Genomic DNA, 12,700 nt, shown 5'->3' with positions numbered 1-12,700 from the left:
CAACAATCTTTAACACCAAATTAATTAATCCTTTCTCAATTACTAACAGCTTGCCTCCTCCCATCTGCCATGAAGCTCACATGAATTTCCCCATCAATGCACCAGGACCCAGACACACTTCTAGTACTTTATCCCAATTTTAAAGCAATTTCTTTCGACCTTTCCTCACTGAAACTAAAAATACTAGTTACGATGCTTAAAATTCAACTTTGTGGCAACAGAAAAATTTACATTTGCAAAATGAAAAACTACCAAGGTTGCATTTCTTACAAACACTGTGCCTAATATCATAAATGATCGTTTTCATGCTTAAAAAGACACTTTAAAAGAAGAAACATGATGCAAGCTCCACCCATTCAAAGAAATGTTCAAACTGATTTCCAGTTATTTTGCACCAGCTTTTGTGTTTTGGTTTACGCACGTGGCATTCTCCGGTTATTGTGTTTCAGGAAGTTCTAGGACGATTATCCAAGAATTAAAGGAACTAATGTAATGTAAATTTCCAATTATCCATTTAGATTAAAATAATTCTAATGCCATACTGAAACGGATCTTTATTTATCACTAATATATGGGCTTTGTACAAGTTTTGGCTTGTACTGTGCTGCTTAATCCATTCGGGACTAAATTCTTTGCAATTTTCCTTTCTAGCTGTTTAACGGCCAAAGTATGACATTTATTTGAGTGATTCTTGTGTTGAAGGTGATTAAACATTGAGTAATGGATCGCTTTTGCAAATATGCCAGCCAACATTAATATCGACTTGCACTTCAGGCTTCATCAAGCCAAATGAAGATCAAGAGGTTAATTTTAACCACCAAAACCAGGTGGGCTGAGTGCGAGTAGAGGATTGACTAAAAGCTAACCAGCTGAAACAGGAACCCAATACAAATCGCAAACCTCTCCACTTGCAGTTTTAATGGAGGCAGAAGAAGGGGAGGGAGTTCAATCCACTTGCAGGACGTGAGTTAGTCACTTTAATATACTAATGAGGCTTTCAGTTTAAAAGTGATTCTATTTTTTACCCACAGTCAACTTGTTTTTCCCCGTGGCCTCAGGAAACCTGGCAGGTGTAAGGAGGTGAAGGGCAGAATCCATTAAGGAACAATTATGTTACCGTTTCCAGAACTGCCTGTGGACCTGAAAAGTCCAAGTCTGATTCCTCATACGCGGTAATGTTGAAGACTAAAGTACAAAAATATGGAAGCAATACTTCATGAGAAATTCCTTGCTGCTCTCTCTAATTGCTAAACTATTTATTTTTGCTAAGATAACTCTTCAGATCTAAGTACAAGATTTTCACTGATCTCTTTCAGAGCTCCCCAACCTATACTAATGCATTGGAGGCAAATCCTCCAGGTATTTCTCCCTTGTAAAGATCACCTGGCTAAAATAAGAATCTCCCCAAAAATGATTTTTTTTAAAAACCTTTGAAATGCAGAGGGTAGGGTAAGATACAACACAACTGACATAACATTTATTTAAAATCAATTTTTTAAATTTTAACTGGATTTTCCTAGAGTCCAGATATCAGAATCATCTTATTGCTTCTGGTTTGTTATATGCACAAACTACTTCTGGCCTTAGGTTCCAAAACATTTGTTGTAATTTTTAGTTCACAAGTAGGATGTTGGGTTTACATTACCAAAACAGATAAATTCCAATCCCAAATAGATTGAAGCTGCAGTGTCCATATCAGGCTGCACTTGAAGTACTATGTACACTTCCGGTCAATTCGTATAGATACCACATTTCTGTTCTACAAGAATGGACAGGACAGGGGTTTTGAAACCCAATAGCTGGTTTAATACAGATCTGTTTATCTCTAAAATGAGCACAGCACGAGGGAACGTTGCTGTATTGAACTCAGAAAATATTTCCGAAATATTTTATTCTTAAGGCACAATGGTTAGCAATGCTTCCTCACAGCTCCAGGAACCCGGGTTCAATTCCGGCCTCGGGTGGCTGCCGGTGTTCAGTTCGCACTTTCCCGCAGTGTCTGCAGGTGTTCCGGTTTCCTCCCACAGTCCAAAGATCTGCAGGTTAGGTGAGTTGGCAATGCTAAATTGTCCCTTAGTGTCCAAAAAGGTTAGGTAGGATTACTAGGTTACGGGGATAGGATGGAGGCCTGGGCCTAAGTAAGGTGCTCTTTCCAAGGGCCGGTGCAAACTCAATGGGCCAAATGGCCTCCTTCTGCACTGTTGGGCTATGATTCTATGAAAGCAGGTTATGCAGATTCGGGAGCTAACTTGTCTAAATGAAGCAGCTTTCAATGTCATTGTTTATTAACTCAGCACCAGGCAAACAGACAAAGACAAGTTATGTGCACCCTCGTCAGAAGTATTAGCTACCTGGACAGCAAACAAACAAACAACAAACAATACTCCCTTTGTGGCAGTGAGCCTGGCAAAATTCCTAAAAGGAGAGGCCAGGCAGACTTCTAACGAGGGTCAAATTTAGCCTGAGCCAACGGAAAAATAGAAGGGTCTCAAACCTCAAGACTGAAGATATTCAAGGCCCTAGATAAGGTAAAAGACACCATTTAACAACTGACCAGTACACTAACAAAATTAACTCTTAAAATCAGAGACTGCTGATAACTGCAACTAGTCCATTTAAGCACATGTGAAATGGTATTGAGGGCATATCTTTCAACATATCAATTTGAAGGACAAACAAAATTATGAAGGTTTAATCATGTAAAGGGGCTGCAATTTCCTGTGTTCACAAGCATACCCTGTGCAGATTTCAAAAGCTTTGTGTTTTAAAACGTTTGAAAATTATATTTCAAGTCAATACACATTGATGTTAACTTCTGATGGGGGAGGGGGTTAAAACACAAGTCAATAGTGACTCGAACGATTCTTTTCATTTTAATATGTGTATGCATACAAAAGTCATTGTGGAGTAACTTTTAGCTCCAAACACGGAATAGGTTTCGCAATGCATTCTGAAAGAAATCAGGAGGTTAGAAATCCGTATTTTCTAAGAGGCCAGACTTTTAGCACCACCCTTTACAACATCAGAACTCATTCTGGCATTCAACAGATTTTTAAATCCACCATTCCAAAAATTGCTCTGTGTATCATGTTTGTTCATTCGAAATATAATGGCAAATTAGCTATAGCTACAGCTTAAGTCATTAAGTAAAGGAGGCTAAATGCAGAAGAGTAGCGAGGGCACATGCTGAACATAGGACAAGGACTTTTAAATCAATGCATTGGGGATAGACGGCCAACTAAAGTTGGCGCTTAAAAGGACAGGTGGGGGATTGAGGACTTGATGCATGATAAGATACATATCTGATAGTCATGACAAGCATAGAGATGATGCAGGAATCATCAGTGAGAGAAAATATAAAAATGGATGCCTTCAGTATACAGGTAAAATTTAAGAGTATCATCAAGAAGGAAGGAAAGTAAGTGAATAGTAGACCAACGATGGAACCTGGGGTACAGCCAAAGTGGGAGAAGTCATTCCATGTTTGGAACTCTCTTTCCCAGCAAGGAAACAGGGTCATTGAATACACTCAAGGCTGAGATTTTTCAGTGAGTCAAGGGTTATAGGGGCAGGCGGGAAAGTGGAGTTCAGGTCACAGTTGGATCAGTTATGATCTTACTTATTGGCAGAGCAGGTTTGAGGGGCTGAATGGTTTACTCTTGCTCCTATTTCTGTTATTCATTCTGCGTCTCCACTTGAACAAAAAGCCAGCGCAAAAAAATGATAACTTCCCAAATGAAAGGGCAGACTTGTGTCACCCTAACTACAGTCACTACTATTGGACTATTCAGCTCCAGGGAATTGCCTGCAGGAATGTAGCCTCCCCACCTTGGTCCGATTGGAAATCCACATGATGGCTTCTGGGGTTTGGAGTTTAATTGCCGAATTATGTTATGTCAGTACAATATAGTATAATTGTGCTTCTTGTGCATCCACTGTAAGGAAAGATGAGCTGCACAGTAGCTTGTGAAAGTTTACTACGGCTTTCAATACACCGGGTCTCATCGGACCAGGTTGCATTGCAATATTCGGGGTGGGGTCAAGGATGTTCCATGATGCCCTGCTGGTTATGTTGCTTGTGCAGGTGGAAGAAAAGGGACTGGCATGGAAATTTGTTTCAGTAGAGTATGATTCAAAACATAATAATAACCAACAATGGAATGGTCTCTCAAATCTGATCTATCCATGGTTTAAAGTGAAATTACAGTTGTTCATAATATCATAGATGTACATTAATAAAGTCACAATTTATTTCTTCATCTCCATATCCAATCTGCTTTTTAGAAAAAACCAGCATGAGGAAAACATCAACTTTTTTGCTCAGAACATCTGTACAACATGACAAAATGAAAATGGACTCTTGTATGTCAGCCTTTCATCTCGACATTAATAAATTTTGTCAGACTTAAACAAAATATATAATTCTGCTAAACAGAATTAGTACGCCACAATCATATGGTTCAACTTACCGTTCGTTAGTCTGTCAAAAAGAAAGATGTCAAAATTCCAACTTCTATCCTTTTCTAGCATACACTGAAAGCACATAAAATTAATAATGTTCAAAAATAAATCTTTGCAAGCTGCAATTTATTATTAAAAGAACATTTTTTTAAATAATTTTTAATTCCGTGTTAGACCACAAGATAAGTAGGCCATTCAGCCCATCGAGTCTGTACGGTCATTCAATGATATAACTGATCTGAACTCCACTTTCCCATCTATCCCTATAACCCTCGATTCCCTTACCGTTTAAAAATCTGTCTATCTCAGCCTTGAACAATCTCTACACCTCTCTTCAGTAAAGAACCCCACAGATTCATTACTCTCGAAGAGAGTCTTAAATAGGCGACCCCTTAGGAGATCATGCCTTATGGTCCTAGACTCTCTCAAGGGGAAACAACCGCTCAGCATCTACAGTCAAGCCCTCTGAGAATCTTGTATGTCTCAAGAAGGTCACCTCTCATTTTTCTAAACTCCAATGAGCACAGGCCCAACCTACGCAACCTCGCCTCATAAGAAAGTCACTCCACACCCAGGAGCAACCCAGTGAACCTTCGCTAGACTGCCTCCAATGCCAGTATATCTTCCCTTAGGTAATGGGGTCAAAACTGTTCACAGTATTCCAGGTGTAAAATTGTCTCTTCTTCAAATCCAGAGGATCTTCCACATACCACAGAAAGAACAAAAATCGTTGGAATGCTCAGCAGGTCTGTCAGCATCCGTGGAAGGGATTTCCAGCAAACAGTGTTTTGCTTCTGTACCACAGAGAACCTGCTCGTCAGGTCAGATACCAAATGGTGATGTATCAAATTTAAAGAAAAGATGCACAATGCTGCAAAGATTAGTGGTAGCCCAAAACTTGGGGAAAATTTAGGAACCAGCAAAATACAACTGAAAAAGAAAAGGGGGCGAATTGGACCACGAGAGAATAGCAGCAAGAAATATAAAAACAGACAGTAAAACCTTCTACTTGGAAAAGTGTAGCGACAGTGAGAATTGGTCCCTTAGAGGGTGAGACTAGGACACAAGGAAATGGCACAGAATATGAACAAAGAATTCTGTATCTGTCTTCATAGTACCAGGGACAAAAAGCACCCAAGAATAATAGAAAAGAAGAGGGCAATGGGGAGGTACGAACTTAAAACAATCACATTTCTAGAGAAAAAGTACGAGGAATACTAATGGGAATAAAGGCTGACAAAACCCCTAGACCCAATGACCTACAACCTAGGGTTTTAAAAGGAAGTGGGTGCAGAGACAGTGGATGTAATCTTCCAAATTTCCCTAGGGAAAGCTCCCAACAGATTGGAAAGTCGCAAAAGGAGCATCATTATTCGAGAAAGGATGGAGGCAGAAGGCAGGAAGCTAGTCTAAAATCTGTCATTGAGAAAATGCTGAAATCCATTATGAAGGTCGTCATGGACAACAATAAGAATATCACAATATAATCTGCCTGAGTCAACATGGTTTTGCGAAAGGGAAATAGTGTTTGACAATTTTATTCAAATTCTTTGAGGAAGTAACAAGAAGGATGGATAAAGGGGAACTAGTAGATGTTGTGTATTTGGATTTCCAAAAGACATTTGACAAGGTGCCACGTAAAATGTTATTGCAACAGATAAGAGCTCATGGAGTTGGGGGCGATATATTAGCATGGATAAAGGACTTGCTTACTAACAGGAAACAAAGACAGGGTGACTAGGTCCTTTTCACACTGGCAAATTTGCTGTTGATATAAGGATAGGTGGGAAAGCAAGTTTGAGGAAGAAAAAGGTTTGCAAAGGGATATAGATAGGGATGGATTAAGTGAGTGGGCAAAAATTTGACATATGGAGTAGAATGTGGGGAAATGTTAATTTGTCCACTTTAGCAGGAAGAATAAAAAGGCAGATATTACTTAAATTGAGAGAGACTGCACATTGCTACAGTACAGAGGGATCTGGAGTTCATGAATCACAAAATATTCACATGCAGAAACAACAACTAATTAAGAAGGCCAACGGAATGTTGGTCTTTATTGCAAGGGAGATGGAGTATAAAAGTAGGGAAGGCTTGCTACAATTGTTCAGGGCATTGATAAAGACCCCACCTAGAATACGGTGGATAATGTGGTGGCTAACCACCATTTTCCCAAGGGCAATAGCTGCTGACCTAGACTGCGATGCCACATCCTGTGAACAAATAGTTAATAAAAATTGGGACTTCAGGTGGCTCTCCTCCAGACCAGAACCAAATAGGCACTTTAAGGAGAATTTTGCCTGAAAATTCAAAGCAAATTCATCTCAAAATTGAGAAGAAACGATCAACACCAAAATGCCAGCAAACGGGAGCTCGAGGGGTCGAAGGGACAGCAGAAGCAGCGGAAAGGGCCACGAGCAGCAGGCGGACGAGTCGGCGGACCCACGAGACGAGGGGGCCCCAGCCACCCAAGGTGGGAGAACAGCCGAGGGCAGTCATCGCGAAGCTGCACCAATACCAAGATCGTGAGCGGATCCAGAGGTGGGCAAGATAGACAAAAGCGAATACCTGAGAAGGGCACAAAATCCAAATTTACCAAGACATTGGCAAAATGCAGGGCTGAGTATAATCAGGCGAAGTCGGCCCTGTACAAAAACAGGGTGCGAGGTCCCAGCCAGGATCTGGGTCAGGTACCAAACTAAAGAGCACTATTTCAACACCCCAACAGAGGCAAACAAATTCATACGGACCAACGGCCTAGACAGAGGGCAGGCGAGGCAGCGATGAAGGCGGATCAGAGAAGGATTGCTAAAGAGATAGAGACGTATTGGACAGAATATGTTTGCGTGGGACTGTGTTGCCTCGCTCCGATCAAAACGACCGGGTCACAGGGAAGAGCGAGGACAGGGGAATGCAGGTGAGGGTGAGCTATAGGCAGAGAAAGCGGACAATCAGCTGGTGTACCTACGTGGCATACACACAGTTGGCGGCCATGTTGGGTGCCTCTTGGACAAAGGGAAATCCCAGCGCGCAGGGCCCCAACCTCATGGTGAGAACGGTGACCGTGGCCATTTTGGACAACCCCGTAACAAAGGGAAACCCCGGAGCACAGGTGTGCATCCACCAGTTAAGTATGGTTGATCCCATTGGGGGGGGCAAAACAAAACCCACCTGGATTATCACCTGAAACATTAGGGGACTTAATGGTCCAGTGGAAAGGTCCAGAGTCTTCGCCCATTTGAGAAGTCGCTCTTCATAGATGTTGTTTGACCCACTTTTCAACATGCACTCTTTTATTTCAAATTTACAGCATCTGCAGCATTTTGCTTTTATTCAAAGACTTATTGATTACCTCAATATGAAAACGATCTCAATCAGAGAGAGAGAATATGAAAACTGCATTGAGGATATGATTCCCCGCTGTAATATAGTCCCACAAAGGAGGAAGATCTTCCCACGGGTCTCAAAATGACCAACTATAAAAGTATCCTGGCATCATGGTGACAGCCAAGCAGAATTTTAGCTAATCACCTATCCGCAACCCTTAAAAGGCTAGATTTTAGAATGAATCCCTCATTAACTGGAGGAGAGGGGAGACAAATGACTAGAGAACTATCCCTCATAATTCACCACCAAAGCAGTGGAATCATTTCTCAGATGGCCAAAGGAGCAGAGACATTTGTATTCTAAATGTTAAACTCCAAAGAAAGAAATCTGGTTTTTGCTACAGTAACAATTAACTTTAAAAAAAAACACAGAACTACTTTGGCTTTCAAACTGTGAACTGTACATGTAATAAGTTTTCACGATTACAAACATTTCTAAGTATAAACATCCATCAATGACCAAACTCTTACCATAAAGAATATGAAGATCATAACAATTGAGCCCAAGTTTACTGATATTCAATTCACATTTCAAACTCACCATGGCTTGACCACTGTAGTTATCATCCAGAATGCACAGAGAATTCGGAGAAGAAATACCCCGAAATAAATGAGCAGATCGAAAATATCTTTGAAAACTGCGCAACCTTCTGATCTTCCTTGCTGAAGCCAATTCTCCGGTTTCTGGTGGTACTACAAAAAACATGCGAGTGCTTGAGTTGAAGATTATGATGAAACAGTACTGTGAACTTTTAAAAAATTATTTCACAGGATGCAAGTGTCACTGGCTAGGCTAACAATTGCTGTCCATCCTTAATTTACCTGGAGATGGTGGTGATGAGCTGCCTCCTTAAACCCTAGCTATCCATGAGTCGCAGGTACAGCCTTCAGGGAGTGAGCGCCAGGATTGTGACCCAATGACAGTGAAAGACAACGATACAAATCCACATCAGAATGGTGTGTGTTTTGGAGGGGAACTTGCGGTGCAAGTACTCCCATGCACCCGTTAGTCTTGTCCTTCCAGGCAGTAGCAGTCATGGGTTTGAAAGATGCCACTGAAGGCGCTTTGGTGAATTATTGCAGAGCATCTTGTAGATGGTACACACTGCTGCCACTGTGCATTAGCGGTGGAGGGAGCAAAGGTGGTGAATGGAGTCCCAAGCAAGCGAGCTGCTTTGTCCGGAATACTATCAACCTTCAAAAAGATGATGGAACTGCAACGTATTTCATCACACTCGTCATTTGCATCTTGTAGAAGGTAGGCAGGCTTTTGGAGTCAGTTTGGGAATTCTCACCACAGAAGGAGGCGGTGGCGCAGTGGTATGGTCACCGGACTAGTAAACCATAGACCCAGAGTAATTCCTGGGGACCAAGGTTCAAATTCTTCACTGCAGATGGTGAGATTTGAATTCAATAAAAATCTGTAATTAAGTCTAATGATGACCATGAAACCTGTCGATTGTCATGAAAACCCAGATGGATTACTAATGTCCTTTAGGGAAGGAAATCTGCCGTCCTTTCTGGTTTGGTTTACATGCGACTCCAGATCCACAGCAATGTGGTTGACCCTCAAGGGCAATTAGGGATGGGCAATAAATGCTGGTACAGTCTGCGATGTCTATGTCCCATGAACGAATAAAAAATAAAATAAAATCCTAGCTTTTGGCCTGCTCTTATAGCCACAGTATTTATACAGCTTCTGGTCAACTTACAGAATGTTCAGTGATGTTAACACCATTCTGTCATGGGGTGATGGTTAGATTCTCTCCTGTTGGAGATAGTACTTGTGGCAATTGTGTGGTATGAATATTGCTTGCCATATCGGCCCAAGCCCGTATTTGCCCAGTTGTATGTAGGCGGAGGTTGCTTCAGGAGGAGGAGTTGTGAAAGATGTTGAACACTATGCTAACAGCAGCAAACATCCCCACTTCTGACATAATTTTGAAGGCAAAGTTACTGATGAAACAGATGAAGAGCATTCAGTCTATGACACTCCCCTGACGAACACGTCAGCAATGTCGTCAGGCTGGGATGATTGGCCTACAACCACAATCATCTTTCCTTGTCCTAGGTACAACTCCAACCAGTGGAGATATATCCCCAATTCCCATTAACTTCAATTTTACTGGAGCCCGGTGATGCCATACATGGCCAAATGCTGCCTTGATGTCAAGGAAAGCCATTCACAGTAACAGGTCAATAAAACCATTCACAGTAACAGTGGCCCTGGCGGATGCACACTGAACATCAGTGGGCAGGTTATTGGTGACCAAGTATCAGCTGATAGCAAAATAATAATCTTTATTAGTGTCACAAGAAAGCTTACATTAACACTACAATGAAGTTACTGTGAAAATTCCCTAGTCGCCACACTCCGGCGCCTGTTCAGGTACACCGAGGGAGAATTTAGAATGTCCAATTCACCTAACAAGCACGTCTTTCAGGACTTGTGGGAGGAAACTGGAACACCCGGAGGAAACCCACGCAGACTTGAGAAGAGCGTGCAGACTACGCACAGACAGTGACGCAAACCGGGAATCGAACCCAGGTCCCTAAATATTGACAACCTGCTTCATTACTTTGCTATTAAAATCGCGAGTGCTGGGGTGATATTTGGCTGAATTGGATTTTCATGGTTTTATGGACAAGACATACGTGGTCAATTTTTCACATTGTTGGGTGGATGCCATTGTTGCAGCCTGGCGTAAGGCATAGATCGTTCTGGAGCATAAGACTTCAGAATTACAGCCTGGATGTTGTTAGGGCCTTTAGAGTGGTTTCTGTGATGATTGTGACCCAAGGAGACGACAAATAGATCCACTCAGCCCTTTTGGTTGAAGATGGCTAGAAATAATTCAGCCTTGTCTTTTGCACTTATGAGGTTCCACCATTGAATGGGGATGTTTGTGGAGCCTCCTCCTCCTTCAGTTAATCATTTAATTGTACGCCACTATTTGTTGCTTTATGTGACAGAACTGCAGAGCATTGATCTCATCTTTTGCTTGTGGAATCACTTCATTTGGTCTATTGCATGCTGCTCTTGTTGCATATATATGTTACAAACATATGTATGTTTGTGTTGTAGCTTTATCAAGTTGACATTTCATTTTTAGGAGTGTCTGGTGCTGCTCCTGGCATGCTCTTCCACACTCCTCATTGAATCAAGATTGGTCCCCTGACTTGATGGCAATGGTCGAGAGAGGGATATGCCAGGCTATAAGACTACAGGCTGTAATTATATGCAATTCTGCCAGTGCTTCATGGATGATCAGCTTTCAGCTACTAGATCGGTTCTTAAACTCTCTCTTTTGGCACAGCAGTCATGCTACACTGATCTGAAACTATCCCTTTTGGCACAGCAGTCATGCTATACAATACAGTGGAGAGTGTCCTTAGAATGAAGAGGGTCTTGTTCTTCACAAGGATTTTGTCATGAACAGATGTGTGTGTGTGTGTGTGTGTGTGTGTGTGTGTGTGTGTGTTTTGGGGGGATGGGGGGGGGGGCAGTTTTAGGGTTTCACATGCAGGTAAAATTACTCTCAGGGTAAAATTACTCTCAGGGTAAAACTGGCAGAACCATTTGAAGTTAGTGATTTAAATCGCTTTGTCGGATGGTTCCCAGCTAAGCGCAATTGTCCAGGGGAAATTCTAACTTCTGGACAATTGCCAGCTAAACCCTTACATAGGAACTACCTAGAGGGATTCCCCAGCGCATCATTGGGGATACCCCCAAATGTGACGGGGAAACAGGAAGTTATGGGCCTTCATGTTTTTACTTTGAGATTTCCAGGATCAGTGTCATGCTCCTCTTGTGCGATGTGGGAATTCACGGACCCTTCTGGTGTCCCTGGCTCCTTCACATGCAAGACGTGTGTCCAACTGCAACTCCTGTTAAACCACTTGATGGCTCTGGAGCTGTGGGTGGATTCATGATTCTGAGGAAGTCGTGGATATCACACCGTAGTTAAAAATTACTGAGGGAGATAGGAAATGGGTAACCACCAGACAGAGGAAGTGTAGGAAGGCAATTCAGGGGTCCCCTGCAGTCATCTCCCTCCAAAACAGATATACAGTTTTGGATACAGGGGAAGATGGCAGCAGCCAGATCCATGGCACTGTGGCTGGCTCTGCTGCACAGGAGGGCAAGAAAAAGAGTGACAGAGCTATAGTAATAGGCGACTCAATGGAAAGGGGAATAGACAGGCGTTTCTGCAGACACAAACGAGACTCCAGGATGATATTTTGCCTCCCTGGTGCAAGGGTCAAGGATGTCTCAGAGCGGCTGCAGGACATTCTGGAGATGGAGGGTGAACAGCCAGCTGTCATGGTGCATATGGGCACCAATGATTGAGGTGAAAAACGTGATGAGATCCTACAAGCTGAATTTAGGGAGTTAAGAGTTAAACTAAAAAGTAGGACCTCAAAAGGTAGTAATCTCAGGATTGCTACCAGTGCCAGAGTAGGAATGTCAGGATAGATAAGATGAATACATGGCTTGAGAAATGGTGCAAGAGAGAGAGATTCAAATTCCTGGGACATTGGAACAGGAACTGGTTCTGGGGGAGGTGGGACCAGTACAAACCGGACCGTCTGCGCCTGGGCAGGATTGGAACCAATGTCCTAGGGGGAGTGTTTGCCAGTACCATTAGGGAAGGTTTAAACTAATGTGGCAGGGGGATGGGAACCGATGCAGGAAGTCGGAGGGAAGTAAAGCGCCGGGGGGGGGGGGGGGGGGGGGGGGGGGGGGGGGGGGGGGGGGAGGAAACGGACACAGAAGCAAAAGGCAGTAAGGGGAAAAGTGAAAGGCAAAGAAACCAAAGTCAAAAATCAAAAAGGGCCACATTACAGAACAGAGA

The 12,700-nt window shown here is 42.6% G+C and overlaps 1 protein-coding gene across 3 annotated transcripts in view; it reads right to left on the bottom strand.

The window, feature by feature from the left end:
- Positions 1–12,700, bottom strand: part of pde7a (phosphodiesterase 7A) — a 125,811-nt gene that overhangs the window by 38,445 nt on the left and 74,666 nt on the right. For all 3 annotated transcript variants that reach the window (XM_072467657.1, XM_072467655.1, XM_072467656.1), the window contains 2 exons: positions 8,386–8,537; positions 4,470–4,533 (listed from right to left, as the gene is read on the bottom strand). In XM_072467657.1, coding sequence (XP_072323758.1) covers positions 4,470–4,533; positions 8,386–8,537 — 216 coding nt within the window. The remainder of the gene's footprint in view (positions 1–4,469; positions 4,534–8,385; positions 8,538–12,700) is intronic.

The sequence above is a fragment of the Scyliorhinus torazame genome, chromosome 11, assembly GCF_047496885.1.
Source record: "Scyliorhinus torazame isolate Kashiwa2021f chromosome 11, sScyTor2.1, whole genome shotgun sequence".
Classification (NCBI taxonomy): Eukaryota; Metazoa; Chordata; class Chondrichthyes; order Carcharhiniformes; family Scyliorhinidae; genus Scyliorhinus; species Scyliorhinus torazame.
The sequence above is the reverse complement of the archived record's forward strand: the minus strand, read 5'-3'. Positions and strand labels throughout refer to the sequence as shown.